The sequence below is a fragment of the Netta rufina genome (genome assembly GCF_964035555.1).
Source record: "Netta rufina genome assembly, chromosome: 4".
Classification (NCBI taxonomy): Eukaryota; Metazoa; Chordata; class Aves; order Anseriformes; family Anatidae; genus Netta; species Netta rufina.
In genome coordinates this window covers 48380966-48407996 of record NC_140127.1, presented here as the reverse complement: position 1 = coordinate 48407996, position 27031 = coordinate 48380966, and the positions used below count along the sequence as shown (strand labels likewise).

Below are 27031 nucleotides of genomic sequence, written 5' to 3'. Positions count from 1 at the left end.
TCTTCCCATTATTATATGGGCAGTCGAGCTTTCTCCCATGACAGTATTTTTATACCTGATGGGAGAACAGAGAGTGAACAGACCGTCCAAGCAATGTCACAGGAGAACGTTTTAGGAAAAGTCAAAACACTACAGGTAAGAAATTACAAGGAGGGAAGCGGGGTGGAATTACATTTGAAGTGTGGTGGAAAATGTTCTTTGGAGTTCCAGAACATGTTAAGTGTGAATAAAGTTGGGTTTCGTGTTCAGTGGTCTGGGGGTTGTTTCTCAGCCATGTAAATTGTCTGTCCACCAGCCACGTTGACAATTTGGATAATCTGCAGAAGGTCGAGGTTCTGGTCTTGAAAGGTAAGACAGGAATGCTGCAAGTAAACCTGTATAGGTGTCTGCAACTTGTGGGACACGTACGAATTGAACTTGTGGTGTAAGCCTGTCCTGATCCTTATGTCTGAGACCTACAGATGTGGCACTGAGTGGAAAAAAAAATAAAAATTAAAAATAAAAATTGGGGTTCAGGTGACAGTGAATGACAGAATGAGACCTCTTAGCAAAGCTCATTTCGTTATCGTTTTGTACTTTCTACGTTTTTCTTCAATCTTTTCCTCCCTGGTCATTGAGTGGTTCTCAGGAAAGGCAGATATGTTTAACTCTCCAAAGCAAACAGTCGATAAGTAGCTACATACCCAATTCAGTTGGGTATTTGCTTTGAAAGAGCCCTACATGACCTGCTTTCCTTTGTTTCACAGAATTCTGTCCCCTTAGTGCTCTACCTAATTTTTTGCTTTACTTCTTTTTTATGTCTGCAAGATTCAAGTTTATGCTTATCTAGACCTTGACAGAGCTGTCCTTCAGAAGCACCTATCAGTTTATTGCTCAGGATTCTGGTAAATTTTTAATGCTGTGTGAGTGCCATTACCGTGTAGATGACAAGTAAAATAGTAGTGACTTCTTTTACCTCCACAGCACCCACTGTCTGGGTCCATCTTCCCTGGTGAGGGAGATATCTCGCATGGTAGGCTAAGGAGACTTGCAGGATGTAATTTTTCCTTTTTCCTGCACGCTGCTATCAGCCGACACAGCACCGAATGGCGCTGACTGTGCTGACTATGGATAAACTTTGAAGCAGAAACCACAGCTCCAATTTCCCTGTGCTGTTTTTTCAGCTTAAATTTCCCTGGGTCAGGTAGAATCGACACACGCTACTTGCCGAGCTAGAAGTCATCGTGTTTTAAATGACTACTGGCTCTGGGCAAAGACATGAGGTAGCTGGAACTGACCTGCAGAATGCTTGAGTGTCCTTGGGACACAAAGCCCACCGACTTCAGCAGGGAGCTGTGCCCGCCCTACCTGTTGGATCTGTTCTCTGGCCTTCAGCATGTTAGCTTTTCTCTCAATACCTCTTCTTCTTGTAATCCAGCCTGTAACAACATCCCTCATGCAATTTTTCCCACTCTGCTGGTAATGGTGACATCCACAGCAATCCATGCAAACAGGAGGAAAATGCATAATAAATCATAAATGACTCAGCTATTTACATCTTTATGCAGAAGTTACGTATCATGGATGTTTTATTTTTTGTGTCCATGGATATTTTTTTTTTCGTAACCCCACATGAAGGCTCCTTATAAATGAGCCTGGGGGCCACATCCTGCATCTGCAAAATCTGCTGTTCAGGGCATGACTGTTCTCGTTTCCCTAGCCATGATTTCCACAGCTGTTCCCTGAATTGTAGGACGAGATCATGGCAAAATCCTATTGCATGCTTTTACGTGGACCTTAGAGTTGGGTCCCAGGTCTAACCAGCTATTTCTGAAAGTTTTATGCACTTACCACCTCACACCTCTTCTTTTTTATTTATTTTTTTATTTTTGCGTGGCAAAATGCTCCTTGGTAAAGGAATGTTGCCAGGATTCAGGTCCCTGTGAACTTGCCATATTCCAAGTAGAGACCAAAAGCTCTGTGAATTTTATCCATTTTCAGGAATTCGTGGATGAAGATGCAGTAAAGGTTCTTGAAACGTTCTTATTTCCCCATTCTCACCTTGCATTTCTGCCATCTCCGGAGTCTTGATGAACCCACAAAAAATGGTGCAAGACTGGTTCAATGTATCAGCCTGGGCAGGTGGCCAGCGCATGCACAGGTTCGGATTCTTATTATAGAAATTCTTCCTGCTTGATTGTGTGTTCAAGGTAAACTGGTTCTTTCTGGAACAGCCCTCATTTCTTTTTATTGATTTTCAGATTGGCAGCATTCATCTTATCAAGCTCTCCATAAACGGATTGGGTCATGTTCTAAGGTTTTACTGCTTGCTGGAAGTCTGGCTGAGAAAAGCCTGGCTTCTTTTTAACCTCAGATAGGCTTTGTGTGTCCTGAAGCTGCTACTTTGTGATGGTTCAAGCCATCCATTGTTGTAAAAGCAGTCTTTTCTTCCTCCTTTGGATCTGCTGAGGTTTACCATTACCTGTTTTCTGAGATGCAGTGTAAAAACCCAGCGTGAACCTGCCCCCACTGAGCACTAGTACCCTGCTACTCATACTGCATTTAGCTCCCCGGGGCCTGGTGCTCTGCTTCTCACGCAAGGCTGTGAACAAGACCTCAGGAGTCTTGCCTAAATGTAGATCTAAAGATCTTTAGATCTAAATCTAAAGCCTAAATCTAGCAGTGCATCAGGGCAGGTCTGAAAGCAACTCTGGGAGCTTGTCTTTATGGGCCTGCCTTTCATAGGCTGGTGGGTTGTTTGTTTTTTCCTTTCTTCAAAGTGTGTTAGATCAACCTCCTCACATTCTACAGCTGGGATTGTTGTTCTTGCTGCTGCTATTTGCCAGAAAAGGCTAACAGACGAGCAAAGGACAGGTCTTGTTTCCGCAAGAAGCTTCACCAAGTAAAATGGAAGCTTGGTTTGAGTGTTTTGATCTCGGTGTATCTGTGCCACATCTCCCCTGTGCTGCACCAATGCTGCAGCATGGCTCTGCTGCAGAGAGGAGGACAGCTTATGCTCTGCCTCCTGCCTTCACTGAGCATACCTTGGTCATCTGGCATCCCGCAGGCAGCGGCAGTGGGCTGCAAGAAATGTTAAAGGTTGGGTATGGCTTATGGCTTTTTGCATCTAGGAGCTGCTGGGCTCCGTGTGTTCTGTTTCATGCGGCCCTGTGCTGTAAAACAAACAAATCACCTGCTGTCTTTACAGCACCATCTATTGCACAGTGCTTAATTATGATAAAAACATGTTTAGGGAATCCAGACTTCTTGGTCAACTTCTGAAGAACCAATTTTTATATGCAAATTTCACTGGCTTTGTAATGATGAATGCCCCAAGCCTTTTTTTTTTTTTTTTTTTTTTTTTCTTTTTGCTGTCAGACCTGATGGCTGTTCACTTTTGGAACCCTTTCTCGTAGCCATTAACATATCATAGCTAATGATCAAGCCAGTGCTTCCCCTGCTGTGCACTGCACATTGCATTCTGCCAGACGTTCCCTTTGCTCTTTGTGTTTTATATTGTCCAGATCTTAACAACGCTACAAAGCTGGTTGTTAAACCTCAGAGCTATTATCGTTTAACTTGATGCTCTTCATTTTATGGAACTGGGAGCAGTTTTCACTGAGTGACTGCCCAGCTTTGTATTTCTTGCAGTTCATTTCATTGGTGCCAATATTTTCTAGTGTCACTGCATTCTAGTTATTTTCTTCAAATTTGACAATTGTTTTCACTTCATAAACTGAATTTATCACCTTTTCCTAATAATTCTTCTATTTCTGAGGCACACCCCCTTTTTCTTATATTACAAATTTTTATGTGGAAAATAATATTACAAATTATTATGTGGAAAACTAGCTTCTATTTTCCTTTTATCTGCTTTGCTTTTAGGATCACAGAATCCCAGGATGGTTTGGGTTGGAAGGGATCTTAAAGCCCACCCAGTTCCAGCCCCCTGCCATGGGCAGGGACACCTCCCACCAGCCCAGGCTGCCCAAAGCCCCATCCAGCCTGGCCTTGAGCACTGCCAGGGATGGGGCATCCACAGCTTCTCTGGACAGCCTGTGCCAGGGCCTCACCACCCTCTGGGTGAAGAATTGCTTCCTCATACCTAATGTAACCCTTCCCTCTTTCAGTCTGAAGCCACTACCCCTTGTCCCATCACTCACTCCCTGACACAGTCCCTCTCCCACTTTCTGCAGCCCCATAGTTCTGGTGCACTGCCAGGAGAGACTCGGGTGATGAATACCACAGATCCTCTAAGTGTCTTCAGGCTTCCCCAGAAGGACTTGCTCTTAACACACACACATCTATAAGTGATCCATTGCTACTTTGTACTGAAATATTCATTTACATCTGGATTTGCTGCAAATACATAGGATCTCAACAGATCCTCTGCCATTTCTTTCTATATACATTTCTTTCACTACTTTCTATAGTCTCCCAGTATACCAAAATAACTTGGTGCTTTCCATTTTATTTTCTCTTAAAAAAATAAATTAAAAAAAGCTTATGTAGGGTGTTTTGCCTGTTCAGATGTGCTGCAGATGTTCTTGTGTGGATAAAGAGGTGGGCTCATTTCCATAAAATGAACAATTAGGTAAAGTGTTTCTGCAGCCTAGAAGAGAAATGACAAGGGAGAGAATATGATGGAGATGCATGAATTCATGAATGGAGTTGGGAAGTGAATAGAGGACAAGTACTCAGTCTGTCTCAGTGTGAGAACATAGGAGCATCAGTTGAAGCTAGTCCCATTTCCAACCCAAAACAAATATTTCTTTATGCATAGCTGGACTGTACAGCTCATTGTCATGCAGCACTGTTGGTGAAATATTTATAGAAGCTCAAAAAGCAACAACACATTCATAGAAGTTCCCAAATTACTACTGACCCAGAGGTGCTTGGATGCCACAAATCATTGGAGCGCTTTTAGGAGAAATCTTTGTATGAGCTCACCCTGTTCCTGAGTCATTTGATTTTTTGGGTCGCTGTTAGAGACTGTAGAGGGCCAAGAGGTATCTCAGTGTTGGGACTGTTCCTAGGACAAGAACTATTGATGAACTCATGATTTCACAATAACATATAGCTACAAACCATAACTTATTTATATCTGTGGGCATTGCAGACAGACATGAAGAACAGGTATTTAAGCTGAAGGCAAAATATCATCAGCACTTCTAAGAATTGTTCAAATAGAACCAGTTAAAATGGTGCTGGTTTATGGATTTTAAACAGAACGGAGAAAGTAGCTCTCAGGATCTGGTTTTGGAGTCGCCCCAGGCACAGAGCCTTAACAAGCATGATGTGGTTTCGGGGGGCTGACTCCAACACGGCATGTACACAGAAGAGGAGCCAAATCCAAGTGAAAGAGGAGATGCACAGCCCAATCTGGGCTCGCTGCCGGTTAATATGGAAGGTTTGTTCTGTGGCATTTCCTATGCAAACACAAAGAGTGCTTTGAAAGTTGAAGCTTTTTAATTCTCTGCAGGCACCAAGTAATGCAGAGCAATTTCACTTGGGAATTTTATTTCTGAAGTCATTAACGTTAAGCTGGTGTAAAGATGTCAGTTAAATTGCCATGTTCTAGCAAATTATTTGGCATGAAATAAGTGGGGCTGTGTCATGGTCCAGTTACTGAAGATTTTTTAAATGGGATGAGTGCAAATGTTTAAATTTTTTTCTAAATTCCCAGGATTTCTTTGCCTTTATTAGATGAATACATTATTTACAGCCACAGCAGTGAATATCTTAGAGCAGTGAGGCCCTAACCCCAGGGCTGTGGCTTTGCTACATGCTGGTCTGTTCTCACCCGTCGTGGCAGCTCTGCCCAGTGAGGAGGCGTCCAGGGGCCAGCAGCCCCAGCTGGGGGGTTCCCGTCCTGCAGGCATGAGCTGGTGGCAGCGGCGACTTCCCGTGTGCAGCCCTGCCCCTCACCTCAATCTCAGAAATCGTGGGGATGAGGCGAGCCTGCACTGAGGCAGTTTGATGATTCAGTTCAGAAGCTCTCATGTGTGTGTGCATGGTCCCACCAGCCCATTTTGTGGTCATGCGTGGCAGCTGCACTGAGAACGGTTTGTAAGTCCTGTGGAAATACCCACCCGCCTTGGGGCTGGTAGGAAGGGGCGAAGGGGAAGGTACAGACAAGAGGTGTTTGTCTCTTGCCTTCTGTTCCTGACTGACAATGAGACCGAGGAACAGGATGGTGATTCCTGGCTGCCTTTTGCACAGACCAGAAGAGACCAGGTACGTTTAACTGAGACCAGTATGCCTCTGTGGACATTCCCAAGGAGTGTTTAAGCATCTTGTGCGTGACTGCACAATGGTAGAACAAAATGTCACGCCTGCAACTGCCAGTGACTGAGTTGCAAATAATCCTCCTCAGGCACACACTTGCCCTCAGCAGAGGGAATTCTCAAGTAAGGAAGGGTTTAGGATTCTTCTGTGTCCAGGAACACATCTCCAATTCCCTTCTTTTCAGGGAACGTGATCTCTTTTCAATGGCTTTGAAGCCTAAATATATGCATCTCTCCATCTCTGGATTGCACTATTTGTGTTTATTCTTTCAAGTAAAATTTGTGTGTTTTTTCTTTTCTTTCAAGGACGATGCAGTTCGGGGTTTTTATAATTGACCAGGTAGAGAATGTATGTGTACGGATTTGAGAGGATAGTTGCACCGCAGTTACATTACAAACACATTTTCAAAAATAATGAGGAGTACATTTTGTGTCATTCTTTGAAAGCAATCAGAATAAATTTGCTTAGTGGTAACAAACTACTTGGGATTTAGACATTCAGGATTCAGCATCAGCTTTGGAGGTTGCAGTGTACTGAAAGCAATTGGCCAATGGAAAACTATTAATTGAGTTTATTCCTTTTTTTTTTTTTTTTTTTTCTCCATGTAGTCAATAAATAAATGCAAAAAAAGAGCCTTCTGTCCTATAAGGAATACAAGGGCTACTCTTTTTTTTTTTTCAGTCTTCAAACTGATTTATGCAAGTCTGAGCAAATGAATCTTTAAACTTCTACAGTCCAGAAATATTGGCAATACGGTATTTCCTGGAAATAACAGGAAAATAGCATTTAAAACCCAATGTACATCTTTACAGCATTTTTCCTGTTTAGGAATATGACTTTGAGATGAAGCAAAGAGCAGCCTCAATTAATACGGTACATTGTCAAATTAAGAATCTGTTCAGGAGCCGGTTTCTGCTGGTGTCAGAGGAGCTGCAGGATCAGAGCACAGTCGCAGCCTTCACAGTACTGAACACAGGCATTTGCTCCCTCCAGCTCCCATTTGCACAGTGGAAACCTGTAAGACTTCAAGTCAGAGAGCTGCATTTATAACAAAAACGTTGAAGGATTTTGTGAAACCCTTGCAGTTAGACGATGGGTGCTCTGGCAGTAATCTGGTTGGAATAAACCGCTGTTTCAGAACGCTGTGCTAGAGGAATTTAATTATTTTCCATCAAAATTCAAAAGGGCATAGACTGTTCTGATTCACTAACCTGATTTGAAGGAGTCTCAGTGTGCATTTTACCAGGTTTCTGTATCAAAATACTAAGATAATGTTTTGCGGTTAGCATGGGTAAACTTAAGCCCACAGCGCAATGACGAAAGGAAGACTGATCTGACATGAATCCTTTCAGAGGTCTACCTGCTGCTGTTAAAGGATGTCTTCCCTTGGCAGCTGTTCACCTGAGCCACGTTGATGATTCTGTGGTATGGGAATAAGATAAGCCCTTGTTTTTTGTGATACCTATTCTAATCTTTCATATTTCTCAGTCAAACTCGTATCAGGGGTCCGTGCAGGTACCTGACGTTCACACTGAATACAGGTTGCAAGTTGAAATGAGCACCGCTGAGCTGTGTTTGCAGTAATGAAAGCCAGAGATGGGAGGTCTCTGGAGAATTTTCTGTCTTTGAAAGATGGTAAGGCAGGAAAATAACTACTTTCTCCCTTCCTTCCTAACTGAAAACAATTTGCTGAAATATTTCAGGAAGAAAATCTGTCATTAAATGTGCCTTACTCCTATTTGTTCTTTCTTCAAGAGAAATTATTCACTGTTACTAAAAACTTTGCTTTCAAAGACTGTATGGTACATGTGTTTGCAGTAGCCAGAGCTGCAACTTCCCCAATTCATCCCACCAGAGGATAGATGATAACTGCTACTTGTTTTACATACCTTCTCCTTGATATAATTCAAGAGTGCTTTCTTATAACCCTAGAGAGATCGCTTCAAAAGAAAGTAAATGATGGAAAAGCTCCTTTATCTTTTGGTTTACTGTATCTTCTGTGCATAAACTTTTCTCGTGTAAAGGTTGGTGATGGGGCAGTGCATATGAGCATGAACTTACATGAGTCTGTGCACTGTTCCTTGAGAGCAAGCATCTAAAACAAGCTGGGTTTTCTCTCCTTTGAGAATTTGCCTCCTCTAGCACAGAGTTATGCCAGATCCTTAAGATATTAAAACTTAAAAGTGGTCCTCACAGTTAGGATATCTTTAAAAACTACAGTTGCATGGCATACAGGGCTTGGGGGTTGGAGGAGAAAGAAGCTGCTTTTTGGGGCAGTTTTAACTTCTCAGGGTACACGTGGATCATGATGTTATCATTTCTTTAAGAAGTAAGGCTTGGTAATTAGCTTTTATAATCAAAGCCTTAATCTAGGACACAGATTAAGAAACCAGAAGGAATGTTGCAAAATTCACAATAATTTTGCAAAAGCTGGCAGCACTGATGAGAGCTCAAGCTGATCATCCAAAGCGAGAACTGATGCAGTGAGTTCCTGACCTTGGTCACTTTGTGGGGAGAATGGAGATGGGATGGCTGGCGTGTCGCAGCAACATGAGCCTCGAGTTGGTTTTTGTTGTTGTCCTGATTTCTGTGCAGCTTCCATGTGGAGAACAGGCACGTGTTAGACTTGACTTGTTTTGCTCATAATATAAATATCCTTTTTTTTTTTTTTTTTTCCCCTCTTTTTGTTTTTCAGCAACAGTTGGCCAAGAATATAAAATTTGGGCAGCCTCCACAAATGACAATTTCTGGGAGGACAATGGGGGAGGCAAGTGCTAGTGTAGAAGAGGATGTATTGCTCGGTAGCCCCATGGAGACTGACACTCAGCAGGACACAGTGCTCTCAGAGAGTGGCAATAAAGTAAGCACTTCAAATCGACGTGTTTGTGGCATTACAGTGGTACTACAGCAGGGGAGTTCACTGGGGAGTAACAGATGTCTCCAGTGAGGCATCGCTGAGCTCAGCGGGCTGTTGTACGTGGGTGGCATCTCTCAGCTTGTGCTGCTGGGACTGGTGCGAAGTGTGTGCTCTTGGCATCCCGAGCCAGGTCCCACAGCGTCACCAACTCAAATGTCTGCTCTGCACCTCGGCAAAACAGGCATTGCTCGCAGTGTAGCTGTAGGACCGGATTTTTTCTAAGACAGAAAATATCTTGACATATGGCTTTGCCTGCATAGAGAGTTGTGCACAGCAACTATGGTAAAAACGAAAATCCAAAATGAGATCCATAAAACCCTTGGTCTTGGGGTAAATATCCATATTCCTCAGACAGGAGATGAAGGCAGATGTGGTGGAGAACCATTCTGAGAACAGTCCATAAGCCCAATGTCCAGTGCAATTCAAATAATTGTCCTAATTCTTCATAGAGACTTTGATACAGGAACTGGAGGCATTGAGGTAACTAGAAGGGGCTTGCTCGGACAGTGAGAAAGCACAGCGAGTGATGGGAGCTCTCTGGAAATCCTCTAAGGCGAGACTGGCTCCGTGTGAAGTTGCAGTGGGTGACAGGAACACGAGGGACATCAATTTCCCTGCCCCAAAGAGGCTGCCTTTGTGCCTGGGTTCCCCTGGGGGAGGCACACAGCACCCCCACTGTGGACATGCACCCATCTGATCCTGGAGAGCGACCAGGGCGTGAGTTCGTGGTCACTAGGGGTATCTGGCTGCAGGAAAGGTAACGACACCAAGTGTCCTCTGCAGATCATGCCAAACCTACAGAAGGGAGATTTATGGCTGAGGTGGCCAAAACTCTTCATCGGTCTTCAAGGGGCAGCATAGCTCCCCTCAGCACCCAGCACACCGCAGACCTCCAGCTTGAAAGCAGAAGTAATTCAGTCACTAAATCACAGGATTACCCCTGGGTATTAAGGAGGGAGAGATTCAGTCTTTACCAGCTGCTCTTTCAAACGCTGTGTTTTGAAAACAGGATTAGTGCTACCTTGCACAATTCCTTTTTCTGAATACTGCAGGAGTAAACGTCCCTTTGACAAGGAGATTGCAGCTCAAAGTGCCCAGGCAGATCCCAACAAATCAACGCTGAAATGCAAGAGCACTCAGCACTTTGCCTTTCTCTTACTGTGCACTGCTCACTGCCTGCTCTATCAGAGCTTTCCTGGCGCATGGCAGCTTGCTTGGTTCCTGCTCCTCTCTGCTGCTGGCCATGTAACAGCTCTGTGTTCGTCTGCATGGGCTGGGGGCACGGGGTGGCTTCTGGCAGGGGCTGGTGGCTGGGCCCACGAAGCACTGTGCTATTTCGTGTCCTCTGCTGCCTTGTGACTGCTGGTTTTCCTTAGCAAGCTGGATCGCGAGCAGGAGTTCTAGGTTTCATTTAATGGGTATTTGTCAAGCTGGTTCTTTACACTTTGTGCTAATAACCTGTTTAGAAGGTAAGGCTATACTTTTTCACATGCACCTGGTGCAACGGGGTGCCAGCACTCACTAGGTTATGAACTAATAATGTGAAATAAGGAGTAAAGAGATGTTTCTGGATGCGATGAATGCTGCTTCAGCCCCTGTGCCTTAAAATCCCCTTGTGTGAGATGGCTTCAAGGGGGACGATAGCTAAGGAGTCCTAGTGGCCAACAGGCTTGGGTTGCTGCAGGACTGATGTGTTTTGTGAGGAGTCAGGAGTCTTGGGCTGCAGCTCGATGCAGCAGAGGTAGTGCCTCACTGGGGAGGGACCAGGTTCGTAGCTGTGCTTAGGCCTAGCTCAGGAGAAAACAAAGGTAGTAAGAGCTGCCTGAAATCCTGCAAAGCTGTGCTCTTCCTTTTGATTTTGAGCCTAGTTATCTCCTTAAGGAATTTTGCCCTTTGTAGTATGTAGCAGCAGCGACTGCTTCTTATAGACAGCGGTGTGATCGAAGGAGCAACAAAGAGAAAAATGTAGTATTTAGAAACAAGAATTGTTTATCTATCAATCCTGCAGTGACACGACATGAAAAAAATTGCCTACTGTAACTTGTCTGATTTCACAACTCCTTCCACCCGTATTTATTAGATCCTTTATGTTCTACTATCTAGCTGTGGTAACCTTCTTGTTTTCTAGTCAACTGAGGCTCCAGATCTGTTGAGAACAATGAATTTGCCCGGAGCAGGACGTGAAGTGGAAGAAAAGGTACCAAAGCTTTTATACTCAGTTTGTACTCAATTACTTTGCCGGTTTTAGTTACTAGAAGACTGTCAGTCAGTTTTTGCTTTAATTCACATTTCTTTGTTTCTTGACCATCCACGACTTTGTAATTAAGCGCTCACTGAGACTGAGAAATCTGCTTCTACACTGAGAGCTGATGGCAGAACTCAGTCTCTGCCAGTCCTGCAGCATTCCTGCATTCGATGCATTAATCACAGACACACAATTTTCCTAAGTACTTCTACTACTTTGTTATGTCTACGCGTAATTCAATAACTGTATGCAAAATGTTCCATCAGCTCTTAAGTAATTGGTTCCCTCATTAGCATATGTTTAACCTCAGAAGACTGCAGAGCTGTCTGGAAAACAATGTATGGGACTCTTCCCTTACAGAAGATGTTTTCTCCTTTTTTTTTTTTTTTTTTTTTTTTTTTTTTGTGTGTGTGTGTGTGTGTTCTTTTTCCACTGGGGTTGAGCCAAATACCAGTCTCGGGATGATAGGGCAGTGATGTACAGGAGAGGCTGTGATTATGGGCACTCTCACAGGTCTAGATGTACAGCTCCACTCTATTTATTCACACAAGTTGTCTCACTAAATCACTTTGTTTGTATTTGCAGTTTCTGAACCTAAATATTTGAAATGCAAGAGGAAAAGCACCAAAGCCACTATTCTCTCTCTCTCTCTCTCTCTCTCTCTTTTTTTTTTTTTTTTTCCTCAGTACTTTGGTGCTAGCTTGGGCAACTCCGCATGTGGCAGGAAACTTCACTAGAGGCACTGAGCTGGTCTGAGACCCAATATCTCAGTCAGCTCCCATGCAAACAGTACAGCTGTGTTGCTGTTCTGTTACAGTGCTTAAATAAGTCATTCTGATTTACTCTTGCCTAAAGTCTATCATCTAAATGATTTAAAGACGCACATATTTTTCAATAAGCAAACTTTAAAATGTTCTAAGGGATGTTGTTGAAAACTGCCTCTGCCCCTCCCATTTCCAACAGCTTCTGCACGGAACTAAATTGTGAACAAAGTTAGTTAGGACATTCCAAGTAATTTTTAAATGAAAAGTATGCAAATGTGTGGTACCAGGAAAAGGAAAATGTTACAGCTGGGTGAAGTTCATAATTTCTGTAGTGGAAAAACAGGGTTTGAAACAAACTAGTTATAGTTATAAACTAATTAGTTTATAAACTAATAATTGCTTTGAATTCAAAACTGCAAAGTTTTGTGGGGATTGTTTTTTTGTTCTGCTGTTGTTGTTTTTGTGTGTTTTTGTTTGTTTGCTGTATGAATATTTTTAAATTGAACAAATAGTTTAATAAAAGCTTCTTGTCTTTGTGATATGGACAGGTCACTCCAGTCAGACCATCTCGGCCAAAAAGACAATTCTCCTGTTCTGGCACAATTGAAACAATCAATCTGGATGCAGTTCCCCAGGCTGTTGCTCGTCTAGACAACAGTGCAGCTAAACACAAGCTGTCAGTAAAGCCAAAAAAGCAGAGGATGTCAAGAAAGCACAAGAGATTAACAAAGGTATTGAACCACTGGTGAAATAATGAGGGAGGGGGTACTTGTTCAGCTGGGTAACCACAAATGAGTGCACCAGGAGTAGCAATAGAGAGAAGACTGCCACAATGTGTAATTAATACCGTTAGAGATAGATACTGAAGCTTCTTGGACAAATCTTGTGTCTCCAGGGCAAAACAAAATGGGTGCTTGTTTTGTTTTGTCTTGAAATCAAGATAAAGACCTAAAGAAAAAACCCTGCCTGGCCAAATGATGCAAAAAAGTTTTAATCACAGAACCACAGAATGGCTTGGGGTGGAAGGGGCCTTAAAGCCCACCCAGTTCCAGCCCCCTGCCATGGGCAGGGACACCTCCCACCAGCCCAGGCTGCCCAAAGCCCTATCCAGCCTGGCCTTGAGCACTGCCAGGGATGGGGCATCCACAGCTTCTCTGGGCAGCCTGTGCCAGGGCCTCACCACCCTCTGAGTGAAGAATTTGAACATGTCTTCACAGGAGAGGTGCTCCAGCCCTCTGATCATCCCCATGGCCCTTCTCTGGACCCGCTCCAACAGGTCCGTGTCATTCTTGTGCTGGGGGCCGCAGACCTGGATGCTACCTAATATGATAGCTATAGTAATAGCTAATATATGTAGTTGAAACAAATGCTACTTAAATCTGAGGTATTTCAACTAGAGCTTTCTGATTCTTGCTATTCTAGTTTAAAAAAAAAAAAAAAGTCATAATGGTCTGAAGAATATCTGCCACTGGTAATGCTGCTCCTGTATAGGCGATCAGGTAGTACAAACTGGGGGGAAAATAAACAGCTTTTCTTAAAATGGCACAGATTGTGAGAGTGGTGGTATCACTGTCTTACATGAAAGACCAAGACTTGAGTAACACAGCTCTTTCAACAGCTTTTAAAGTGAATTATCAAATCCTAGCTCCATGTGCTTACTGCATGGTTTTTATCTTGACAGCCTTTGTAAATGGGACTGTTGAAGTACTACAGCATACAGGACAGCCCACTTCCCCACCATTGTACTTCAATGTCACTCTGGTGATGAAGAAATTAAATTCAAGCCTTTTTTTATGCAGTGGTTTTGTTTAACTGGAGCCAAATGATGACAAACGATAGCTGGACAGGGCTGTTCAGGTGCAGCTCGTCTTTAGACCATGTTGCTGCAGAGACGAGGAGCAGGCTGTGCAGGAGGTCTGCCCTCGCTGTGCTGCAGGCATTGCATGTGCCGTACAGCACGGCTTTGCGAGGGAGCTCTAGGTTTTGTCAGTGGCCTGGCAGTAGAGCTGGAGGTTTGGCTGCCTGTGAAGGTATCCTGGCTCAGGATTTGTGAAAAGCAACCACATGCTGTTCCCCTGAGCAGAGTCCTTTCCTGGATTGCAGTGCAGAGCTCTTTCATGCGGGTAACAGCTTCTGTCTCAGCTAACATGTAGATTTACTACCAAAAAACTGGCAAAACAACTGCTCTTAGGCCGGTGCTAATTATTGCAAACTCTAAGAATGGAGCTCCAAGTAACAAAAGAGGGATACAAAACACATTTTCTCTATTCCTCAGGCCACTGTAAATTTGAAATGCCAGGTCTTAATCTGGATTAACTCGTATAACCAAAGGGTGACTGAATATTTAGCATTACACTGTTATCACTGTTGGGATGTTTTCTTTCTTATAAGGGCTATCATCTGTACGGGTGAGAGGCAGGGAATATACAGTGATGGTAACCATAAACTGTAGTGTGTTGGCTCTGGATGCGAATCGTTGTTTTTAAAGAAAAAAAGTAATTTTGCATTTGCAAGTAATAGTTTTTTCACTGTAAGTAACAAGCCAACAAGTAGGCAATATCAAGTAACTCCATGCTTGTCTCCCATTTCAGGGATCACAAAGTTTAACAATAACAGAATTTGAGCCAGAGGATCTAGAAACTGAGCTGTTTGCAGACAGATACCCAGGTTACAACGGCCACTTCACAGCAGACAAGCTAATCCAGAGCAGAGATGAGCCAAAGCAGCTTCCACTGGCAGAGCAGAAAAGAATTGATCACTGGGGGATCCTTGAGGCTGAAAGGATAAGGCAGATTGTGGAAATGGATGAACAAAGGGAAATGGAAGAACAAAGAGAAATGGAAGAACAAAGGTGCCAAGAGCGTGAGCAGATCCAAAAAGAGCTGGAGAGGAGGGATCGTGAAGAGGAGAGCAGGCAGAATCTCCTTGAAGGAGAGACATCTTTGAAAACAGAGGAGCAAGCACGCCAGGAAGAGGAGAGAAGACTGCTGGAGGCAGAAAAGAGGCAAGAGCTGGAGGAGCAGAGGAAGAAGGAGCTGGAAGAACAACAGAGACAAGAGGTGGAGCAGCAGAAGCACAGGGAGTGGGACGAGCAACAAAGACAGGAGCTGGAGGAGCGCAAACACCAGGAACAGGAGGAGCAAAAGAGACGAGAGCTGGAGGAACGGAAGTACCAGGAACAGGAGGAGAAGAGCCAAGACCTAGAGGAACGGGAGTTCCAGGAACAGGAGGAGCAGAGATGCAAGGAGTTGGAGGAGCAGAAGAGGCAAGAGCTAGAGGAGCAGGAGCACCAGGAATGGGAAGAGCAGAGGCACAAGGAGCTGAAGGAGCAACAGAGACGAGAGCTGGAGGAGCAGAAGAGGCTAGAGCTGGAAGCACAAAGGCAACATGAGACTGAAATACAGTGTCAAGAGGAAGAGGAAAGAAATCAGCTGGAGGAACAAAAAGAACTCAAGGAACAAAATAAGGAAGAAAAAGAGAGACAAGAGCTAGAAGAGAAAGAACTTCAAGAAACTGAAATAAAACAGAAGCAGGAGAAGGAACTGGAGAGCCTCAAGCAACAAAAGAAACAAGAGGAACAAAGGCAGCACTTGAAGGAGAAAGGAGAAAAGACAGAGGAAGAACAACCCCAGCAATTACTGGAGAAGAAACAGAAGCGGGAAGAGCAGAGAAAACATAAGCTCACAAAACAAATGCACTTGGAAAGTACAGATATTATGCAACAAGACGAACTGAAGCAGCAAAAGGACCAAAATGAACAAGAATGGAGCAAGCTGCAGGAGCAGAAGACAGAACTGGATGGAAAATATCTTCAGCAAAAGCAACAAGAAAAATCCTTGGAGCAGCAACAGGACAAGGATCAGCTGCGTTCTGGAGGGGCTGACAGGCATCCGGTGGAGGACAAGCTCCAAGAAAGACCAAGACCCCCAAAACTGAAACAGACAGAAAAAGGGAATAAAACAGCAGAAGAAATCCTAGCCCAGAAACTGAAGAGAGAAGTCGATGCTCAGGAACAAAAGCGAATAGGGGAAGAACTCAGGTGGCAGGAGGTAGATGAAAGACAAACTGCATCCAGACCCTTCACGTTCCAGGTGTCTTCTGGAGATAAACAGATCATATTTCAGAAAGTAAATCTGAGTCCAGTCATGCCTGTCAAGGGAGCAGGGCTCGCTTCTCCTTCCCTCAAAGACTGCAGGGTGCACACCTCCAGCAAGAGCTCCCCCACACTGCCCTCGTCTGTGTGTGTGCCCCACACGGCTATTTTGGTTACTGGAGCGCAGCTGTGTGGCACCGCGGTTAACCTGAACCAGATAAAGGACACGGCTTGTAAGTCCTTACTGGGCTTGACAGAAGAGAGAAAAAACGTGGATATTCCTTCACCAGAGAAGGCCCAGGAAAAAAAGCCAGGTACCAAACCCGCCAACAGTAAAATGAAATATGCACAAGAGACGCTGGACCAAGCCACGCTGGCTGAGTGGGCCTCCATCCGCTCCAGAATCCTAAAGAACAAAGAAAACAGCAAATACAACGAGAAGGACAGAGTGAGCGGCTGCAGGCACAGCGACGACTGGACGCCCCGAGGGCGAGGTGCTTCCCATGGTAACTTGAGGAAAACCCTGTCTGCAAATGCGAAGTTCTCAATAACACCAGCGTGGCAGAAGTTTTCAGAAGCTTCAAAAAACAATTTGGACACTGAGAACGTGAGTGCAGCGAAGGGCAGTGAAGCGGTGGCTGTGGGAAGAACCACGGGCTCAGCCGCTGACCTGGCTGGGGAGGTGGCGCCCGCTTTGAAGGACAGCTTAGCTGAAACGGCTAAAGAGAAACTGGAAACCCGCAGTGAAATTACAGACAACACAGAAGGCTGTAAGTTTGCAAAAGATCTTCCATCTTTCCTGGTTCCAAGCTTTCCTCATCCTCCGGGTAAAGAATTACCCCAGCCAGAACCTCCAGGTGCGCTGGAAAATCAGCAGGGTGCCAGCACCAAAAAAACTGATAAACCAGCACCAAATGGAGAAGAAAACGTTTCTCCTTTTGGGATAAAGTTACGGAGGACAAACTATTCCTTACGTTTCCATTACGATCAGCAGGCAGAGCAAAGGAAGAAGAAGAGATACAGTGCAGGAGATAGCTTTGATGGTGTGCCTGACCCTCTGCTTACGACAGAAGGTGAGAAGGATCCCACTGTTTTTGCTCCACAGGAGAGCACGTCCCCTGGCACGGGAAGAGCGAATGTCCGTGGGAATTTAAAAGACTCCAAAGACTCTGCAGTTACTGTGGTAGAGCTCTCACAGCCTGCGGGCACACCACTGCCAGCCCCCAGCCAGGGCTCTTTACCTCCTCACGAGAAACCAGCGTGCAAATCACTGGCCCCGCAGAAGCCTGCGCTAGCCCCGAAGCCTGCCAGCCAGACGCCGCCGTCCTCTCCTCTCTTGAAAATGAACCGCTCGAACCTGGCTGACACGCTAGGGCAGAGGTTTGTTAAAGCTGAATCGGACGGCAGCTGGAGGAGAGAAGACAGAGCGGTGCCCCCCACGGCACTGAGTGAGAACAAAAATGAAGAGGAAGAAATCAGAGAAAAGAAGTCATTTTTCCCATCTCTAAGCATTCCCTGGAGAGAGAAGAATGACAAAAAGCCTGAGCCGCTGAAGAAAGGTACGTTCTTTGAAAAACTCTTAAGCTAAGGCACGCTATTTGTGGAGTGCCGCTACTTTGCTTAGGGTTGTCTGAGGGAGACTTCGCATTCCCGCAGTTTGATTTACATACACACAAAATCAATGTGGCCAGTGTGACCTGCTAAAGTAAATTAATTTCTAGGAGGGAACTGAAGCGTGTGTGTTTTCTGAGTTAGTCAAATGATGGACTTCGTGTTCCATGTGTAACGGCATCATCGGAGCAGAGGGAGGCATTCTTACAATTCACATCACGTCATGTATATTTTTAGGGGAACGGTATCTAACTTACAAAGAAAATAAGATGCAGCTGCCCTTACGGTGCCTGCCCTAGGCAAATTCTCTCCCTACCTATACATGGGCATACGAGCCTACATTTCAGAAGCACTCTGCAGCAGTAGAAGCAATCTGAGTAGTCATAGTCGCTTTTTGGAGGAAGGCTGAAAGTGCCTGTGTCCTGAAATAGCATTCTGTACAAATGGAAAAAGCCCCCTGTCAGCATAAGGGCACTCACAAGAGCATTTATTTGGGAAATCCCCCCCTTTTCTTTTTTCATTCTTGGTTTCTGTAAGCATCAGGGCACTTCTAAAGTCATATCTCAGCAGAACCACTACATATTTTCACAGTCTGTGAGCACAAATACCCTTTCCCTTTCACTTTTAAATGAGGATTTATGGAAATAGTTGGAGGCATCGCTGCCACCCTGGGAGAGCAGGGACTGGTGCTGAGGGTTTTCTGTGCTCTGCAGGAACCTTTACACCCACAGGGCTGCTCCCTGCCCCTCACAGCTCTATGCTGGCTGCAAGCCCCAATGTTGTTCAAGATACAGAAAGTCTCTAGCTTGTTGTCAGAGATGCTTTTAGCCTCAAATACAACTTGCAAACATCAGTACAGATATTTAAAGGTTTGTAAGATCAGATTATAGGTGTTTTGGTGGCTAGCTCCAATGAGACTTCTCAAATAACTGCTCAAATAAAGTCTGATTTCTTTCTGGGAGTAGCCAAAGGCACCAACTGTTAGAGAAAGTTACATCCACATTTTATTGCTCTTGCATCACTGCACTGAATGAGAAAACAACCAATGCTCAAGTGGCAATTAAAAAAAAAAAAAAAAAAAAAAAAAACTTTTTAAGAGGGACTGCAGTTACAATTAATTTTCAGCACACTTTATTAGCTGAGTTTGGACACTGTTCCCTTAAATGTGGCTGGAAGACCAGGAAGCTGCAGTATCTAGTGGCTGCACCCCTTTCCTTCCCTCAAAGGTACAAACAATCATTGAATATGTATCACTTACTTTCACTTAAATGTCTCCTAGGTAGTGGGGAAGTATATGTAGTAAATTAGGTTAGAATTCTAGTGGACAGGCTTTCTAACAACAACAAAAAGATAGATTTGTACTGCTGTACGAGAACGCTGAATTGGGTCTTATTCTTGAGGCATTCAAACAGTTTCAGGTTTTGCCATACAGTTCATGAAGGTCTGTGCATGGCACAGAAATCAATAAGCTTAGCTGCGGAGTTGGACACGGTGGGTAAGTTGTACTGATTTGCTTGAGCAAGGGATGTGCATTACTCAACCAGTTCTCTTCATGTTTTCTTGCAGAAAAACCAGTCCTCCAGAGCAGGCACTCTTTAGATGGCTCTAAATTAATGGAAAAAGTTGAAACTTCACAACCACTTTGGATTACATTGGCGCTACAAAAACAAAAGGGATTTCGTGAACAGCAAGCTACTAGGGAAGAGAGGAGACAAGCCAGAGAGGCAAAGCAAGCAGAGAAGCTGGCTAAAGAAAATGTAAGCAATCCTTAGAAATAGTGATGTGATCATTGCAACTACTGGCTGGTTTTATTTTGTGGAAGGGATTTTTTGTTGTTGTTGTGGTCGGTCTATAAGATGTCATAAAAGCCAAGATGAAGGTGAGTAAAAAGTAGTCTGAAAGTCCAGAGTTCCATTCTGCAAATCTCCAGAAGGAAATAATGTGCAATAGTGTGACAAAATCTGATGTCTTAATATCAGAGGGTAGTTAACAGCAATCATAAGCAGGACCCCTATGCAGGTTGTACAACAGAAAAATTGTATGGAAGGTCTGTCCTTCAGAGCTTGAGAGAACCTCGGTGCTTTGGGATGTAACAGCTGGAAGATTCCTTACTAGTAACAAATTTACTAGTAAATAAACTAGTAACTAGTTATTAGTAAGCTTGAATTTATTTTTATCAGCATATATTACTTGGATAAAATGTAGATGAGTGAAAGAAATGGACTGTAATATAAAACATGCAAACACTTAAAGCAGGCAATGAATTCAAGTATCGCATCTCTCCTGTTCTCTAAGTAGGTATTTTTCTATCAGTAAGAAAACCATTTCCCCTTACAGTACAGCAGTGACGCTGTATGTAGGAACCACAGATGGTAAAAAGGGAAGTTGTGTGGATAATGAAGCCCATTTTGATGTTTGTTATGGGACCCAAATTTCTGATGGACAGATATGTACAGACATACGTAACTGGTGGAAGAAAGCAGTGGGTGTGAAGCTGCCCACAGACGCACACTGTTCTGTACTGTGTGTAACAGGTTGGGCTGGGTCAAACTGCTCAATATTTTGACTGAAATGACAAATTTAATTTTACTGTCTTCTTTTACAAGCTTTACTAACTCTAAGTTTTGGAAGAATTGGAGTGTTTGGATTCTTTGCCCAAAAGGAAGGTTAAGGAAGGGACAGGCGATGACCAAAAGCATCAAGCATGCTATCTCTTACTGGCAGCCGCTACAGGACAGGCCGGTCCTAATTTACCAATTTTTCTTCTCTGTTCTAGGCGGCTGTGAGTAACCAGTCAGATAATAAAAGCAGCAGCAGCAAAACAAGCACACTGCAGAAATCTACGCCTCAAGAGGGGGAGAAGAAAATTGAGACTGCTGTGTCAAGACTAGAAAGAAGGGAGCAGCTGAAAAAATCTAATACCCTTCCAACTTCTGTGACAGGTACAATGACAGATTTGCATTTCCTCTAAGAATAATGCACTTTTAGAAGTGGTATTGTATGATCTTGAGAAAGTGAATGACTTTTCTCTCTCTTATTACCCCTAGAATTAAGAATGCGTTTACTTTTAGCAGAAGCAATACAACTTGGCCCAGTCTCATGTACTGGCCGTTATGCTGGAAGTACGTTGTTTTAATCAGCTTTTGCTAGGTTCCCCAGATCAGTAAAGTTGCAGAACTATGTCTGCTCAGAATTGCCCCAGTTCAAGTTAAAAACTCAAAACAAAAATTAGGCTGTCTCCCCAAGTCATATCCAGCAAGTATTTTTTGAATGAGTCTAGTGAATTTAAGGGCATTTGCTTTGCTGCAAATTACAACTGCAGTGCTGATTTGCCTTTAGGCTGAGGGTCAGAGCAGAGCAGAAATGGTGTACCTGTGTGGGAAACAGGGCATGTTATGTTCTCACACCTCTCTCTTTGGAGAGGAGAAATTATCTCCCAGAATATTTGGAATGAGGACTTGTGCCATTCAAAAAGACAAAAAATAACTACATTAAATTGAAGACAGCCTATCACTTTGAATTTAGGATATATTTAGTATCTAGTTTGGACAGTTGGAACCAGAACCCACTACTGGACTTGTCACTTGGATAAAGTGAATATTCATAAATAATATTCATACCTTATGTATTCAAAAGGCAGAAACATGAAAACAAATGCTTCCCCAAAGGTCAAGGCATTTGGAGTGATTGTTGAAATCTGAGATTTGTGTAATATTTCTCTAGCCAACATTAGTTCTAGGCAAAAGGTTTTGAAGAAGACTATGGATAAATAATGAAGAAACCTTTTTACAGGCTAGGCTGTAAATAATGGGGGCTGCTTTGAAAGTAAAGTGTTAATACTTGTTAGCTAAGCATCAACAATGCCTGTAACCATGCTTAATAATGCTTGTAAAGATGCTTGTTGGCCAAAAAGGACATCTCTCAGTGTCTTCAAGAAACGTGTAGATTTGGAACGTAGTAGCATGGTTTAATAGTGGACTTTAGTATCAGGTTAAAGGTTGGGCCAGATGATCCCAGAGGTCTTCTCCAACCTGGATGATTGTCTGATTCTAAATACACGTGTATCAGCTGTGTCTATTCAGTACCCCTCCAAGCCAAGAATTATGGGCTGTAACTCTGAAAGCAGTGAGGTATTACAGCTTCCTTAGCTTCCTAACAGTAAGGGCTAAAGCAGCACCATCCCGTGCCACAGACTGTTCTAAGCAGGACACAAAGGGGCACCAGGCAAACCTGTATTCTGTTGGCTTAGATGCTGCATGTCCACAGTGCAGCTGCGTGCCTGTGCAGATATGCCTGAGAACTTGTTTTGCTTGCAACATCTTACACAGATTGCCCCAAACGTTCATGCTACCTGTTAGCTTGCTTCCAGCACCCAAACTGCCTTTGGAGGCAGGCAGCTGGAAAAGCTTTAGAGCATTCCTCCCACAAGCTGCCACAGGGCTCCACTGCAGCCCTACCTGGAAAGATGCGGGGGTAAGGTATGTTGTACTGCAATATGGTGTCAGCTCGAGCAGGAAAACTCTAGCTAGATGATCCAAAATTAGATTAAAGAAAGACCAGGAAAAAAAATAGCCTTGGAAGGTCTGTCTGCACTAGGATATGAATTTCATGAGGAAATTCAAGAGGAATTGCCAATTATGTTAAAGTGAAAGCCTAACTGTTGGCTCTAAGGGAAATAGTGACTGGGTACCCATGTGATGCTGTCTACATTTGGAGTTAGGTAGCCATTACCAATAGCACAAGTATAACGTAAGTCATATTTCTTTACTATGGATGACAGAACTGATTTAGGTTTCCCACAATTAGGAGAGCATTTAAAACAGAAGACCAGGCTGGAACATGTTTAGAGTAAGTTTGCTGAGATCTCCTGTAAGGACCTTTAAAAAAGTTTTGAAAAGGTTGGTGTGCTTCCGACTTGCACATAAATCTTGTGCAACAAGAACTCTTATAGCCATTAAAATAGCATAAATTACCACAACCTTTAAAATTACTAGCTTTTCAAAGTGTCTGTCTGCAGCAGTACGTTAGTAGCAGTATGCTACTGTTCATGTAGTAGTTAGTTAAAAATACATCATTAAAGTTACACTAAGAAGAAAAAAAATATTTTTGCAATGCATGCAATTTTACAGCTTTTTAAAACATTCAAAACCTGACAGTGGAACACAACTTCAAGTAATTTGTACTAAATACATTTAACAAAAAAAAAGATTTTTGGCTTAAAAAAGAAATGGATAAGAGACTAATGAGTTAGTAATAGTAAATAGTATGATTTAGAAGGTTGGAAAGCAGTGTGATAAAACAGAACATCTTCCAGAGAAAAGAAATCTCTGTAACTGTGACAAAATACTGGGTTTAAGTAACGTTTGTTTTGTCTCTCCCTCCCCCCTCTGTCACAAACAGTGGAAATTTCTGATTCTGTTCCATCAAACCCGCTGGCAAAAGAGGTGGCCAAGAGATTCTCCACGCCTGATGCTAACCCTGTGTCAACAGAACCAGCCTGGCTTGCGTTAGCCAAAAGGAAAGCAAAAGCCTGGAGTGACTGTCCACAGATCATAAAGTAAACCAATTACGTCCTATTGCTGCCTATTAATTGCTTTCTTTTTATTTATTCAGCTTTTTACACATGACAAACCTGAAAATGCATGTATTGAAGAACTGAAAACTGAACTGATTACCATTTTGCTCTAGCTCACTGTAAAGTGTACTCAAGTCGTATATTCCATTGCTTTGACAAATAGCTAAATGAGGTCACATGCAAATTTCAGAGCCAGTCTCTCAAAAATTCAAGAATGCTCAGATACTGGATGTAAATTTTAGCCAGTATCATCAGAAGGAGCAGAACTTAAGAAGCTCCTTAAATTTTCTGAGTATTTGGTTCTGCAATTTTAGATCTCTGCTGTTAAGTGGAGATCTCAGAAAAGCTTTTCAACACTCCATTGTTGAAAATTTATGCAAGATGCATGTTCCCTTCTCTTATTCCTAAATTTTCTTAAATGTTAAACTGTATGAACTGTCAGTTCTACCTGCTATTTGAAAGCTTCTTACCTAATGAACTTTGGGAAACATTTTTCCACCTGCAAACGATAAATAAGGACCATCCAAATGCTGAGGTAATTTCTTTCATCATAGCATTAACGTATTATGTCTATATTCTCTCACTCCTAGGAAGGAAAACAAAACAATTTATCCAACTTTATAAAAATTACTAGTTAAACAGAAGTCAGAAAGTTTTCAGAAAGAAGCCTCTATTCTCTACAACTACCTGAAAGGAGGCTGCAGTGAGGAAGGTGTTGGTCTTTTTTCCTCAGGTGACAAGCAAAAGGACACAAGGACACAGTCTCCGTTGTGCCAGGGAGGTTTAGATTGGACGTTAGGGAAGATTTCCTTCACAGAGAGGGCGGTCAAGCATTGGGACGGGCTGCCCAGGGCACTGGTGGAGTCGTCATCCCTGGAGGTATTTAAGAGATGTGTGGGTACGGCCCGAAGGGGCACAGTTTACTGGTGGGACTTGGCAGGTCAGGTTGGTGGCTGGACTTGGTGACCTGCAGGGTCTTTTCCAACCTGGCTGACTGTAAGCCAGAGGCAGTGTTTATTCAGGTCGTCTAAGCGCATCACTGGTTCTGTGCTTGGCCATGTTTAAGATGCATACAGACAGCGACTGCAGATTAAAACTTGAAATCAATCATCTGGGACTGAAGTAAGTAAAACTATTCCTGTGCTCCTGTACGTCTAGAATTAGTCTCATCAAGTTCCCACAGGAATAAGATTGCATGACTGGATTTAACTGAAACCTGAAAGCTCAGTCAGTGACATCTCTAAAGTTTTAACTCTGCATTCTTCCTGATTTTACTTCATGTGCAGCTAACTTCCCATGCTTTGACCAAGACAGCCAGCAGACTTCAGAAAGTGTTTTTGTACCTCTCCCAAGTAAGTGCTTACTTACCCCCATCTGGGGTACCTGCTGGGGCAGATTCTTTGTTACTTCTTTGTACCTAAAATAGAAGCGTTCATTCCCAACCTATTACAAAAATGGAAAAAGTCCATCGTTTTACTATCCTTAATATCCCACAGAAATAGCTGTGTCTACATTTTTAAAGTAATTCTAGTAAATATACTTGTAACGCTCCCGAGTTTGTTTTTCAGGGAAGTTTTTAAGTTTGAACATCTCCTTGTAATGATAAGGCTCAAAGGAACCTTTAAATCTAAAACATTTTAAAGGGAGATATTTTCGTGAGAATAAGTTGCATCATCATAGATTCACACACATTTCATGGAAGTATTTTAGCCAAACTGCTGCATGCAGCATGAGTAGCAGCACTTTAAATTATGCAGAAAACAGAATGAAACCTGCCATAGCCTCCCATTCCAAAAATCAAAAAGGGCTTGTCCACAAAGTCATTACTGAATACTCTATTTCCTATCAAAGCAAAAAACAAAGGTTCAGTATCATGGTTACAACAGCACAAACACAAAGGATGCATTAGATTGAGTAGCTGTGCAGCAGCAGGACGTTTTTTCTTGTGTCTCTTTTAAGCCATCAGTTTTACTGTTTTATATTTAAAACCAGAATCTCTAAAGTAACTTTTTTTTCTCTTAATATAAGTATTTTAAATGTTTTGTACAGAGATGGGGCAATGCTGTTCTCAAATATTTGGAAAAAGATACTTAACATCTTCAAAGTAAAAATCTCTGCAAGCTTATCTGAGAAAGAATTGGGCCCATTAATGTCTTTGCTCTGCTAGCACCACGAATTAGTGCTGCTTAAGTCTGATTTACACTTTTTTTCTGAGTTTATAAGCCTGCACTATTTGTAATTACAAGAACTAGACTGCCTGAAACCCATCTTCAGGATTATTTCTTGGGACAGGAATCCAGGCAGAAATACAGAGAAGGTGAAGTAAATCAGGATTGAAGTATTCCAAAAAGCATAGCATAATTAGGTGCTATTGTGCATGACATGATGATGCAATTTTCCAATACAATACACTTATAGCACATAGAAAAGAGCTTTCATTAAGGATGGTCTTAATCTAAAGCTTCAAAGCAGAAGTTGTTTTCAACTATAAAGGTATCTAGTGTAATAATGGAAACTGTATTCTGTACAGTACTTGGTGGAAACATTTCTAAAGTGTACATGTTTAACAGTGACATTTCATGTTAAATTAACAAAAATTTGCACTAAATACCAATGAAGTGAAGTGTTACTTTGCTTTATCTTTGTTGCAACCATTACTGATAAAGTGTTGGAAATCTGTAAGAAGAAAAAAAAAAAAAAGAAACAAAAAAAAAACCAACAAACCACCAAAACATTACTACTGACTTTAAAACAGCAAAAATGTTTTAAGAACCGAACAAACCACTATGTAGTATATTGTCTCGATTTTTTGTAACTTAAACACATGAAATACCATTTCTTCTGACAAGGTTATATATGATTAACCTCTATGTTCATATAGTAATGTATAAAAACTATAAGATGTATAATTGTGGGGTATTTGTTGTGTACTTTTTTAATTTTTCAAATGTTTTAAAGTGCAATTGTTTATTATACTTATGTCATTTTAATTCTTATTAAACTATAACCCAGTCAAAATTATCTAAGCAAGGGTGTATCAATTCTGTGTTTCCTGTTGGTATCTCTACTTCAGGTTTGCTTTATAACAGACCTTGTAGTGCCACAAGTGTCTTGCTGATGCTTTTCTGTTAACAATAAAATGGAGGAACAAGACATGATGAAGTAAAAAGTAAATGAGAATTTGAAGAGGCTAAGTTAACTCAGGCTGTTAGAATTTAAAGGAGATGGCGCGTGAGAAGGAAATAATAGCTTCCACAAGAGTTCTTGCAGAAGACTTGTAATCAGGAAGACACTCAGAGCTTAAGTGTACTTTTGTCTGCAAATACTCGATCTGCATTACTGGCACTAATTCTTTTTAAGGGGTTAAGGACAACCAAAAAAATCTACACAATCCTTTATTAATAGTTCTCTGTAAATACATTGTAAAGACCATTAATTCAAATTTCTTCAAAAATGATTTGGCAAACATTGACTTGAACACTATACACTTCACCTTGGAACTCGTACAGTAACTTGTCACTGCCATGTAATATATACACACAGCAAAGTACCTGTCCAC

At 42.5% G+C, this 27031-nt stretch overlaps 1 protein-coding gene across 1 annotated transcript; it reads left to right on the top strand.

Moving 5' to 3' along the window:
- Window positions 1-23458, top strand: CRACD (capping protein inhibiting regulator of actin dynamics; the record flags this gene model as incomplete). The annotated part of the gene is made up of 8 exons (XM_084285738.1): window positions 1-135; window positions 8963-9127; window positions 11313-11381; window positions 12742-12924; window positions 14785-17845; window positions 19464-19654; window positions 20674-20839; window positions 23298-23458. Exons 1-8 carry the CDS (start codon window positions 16-18, stop codon window positions 23456-23458), a joined length of 4116 nt encoding a protein of 1371 aa, XP_084141864.1. The 5' UTR covers window positions 1-15.
- Window positions 23459-27031: the final 3573 nt, after the last annotated feature.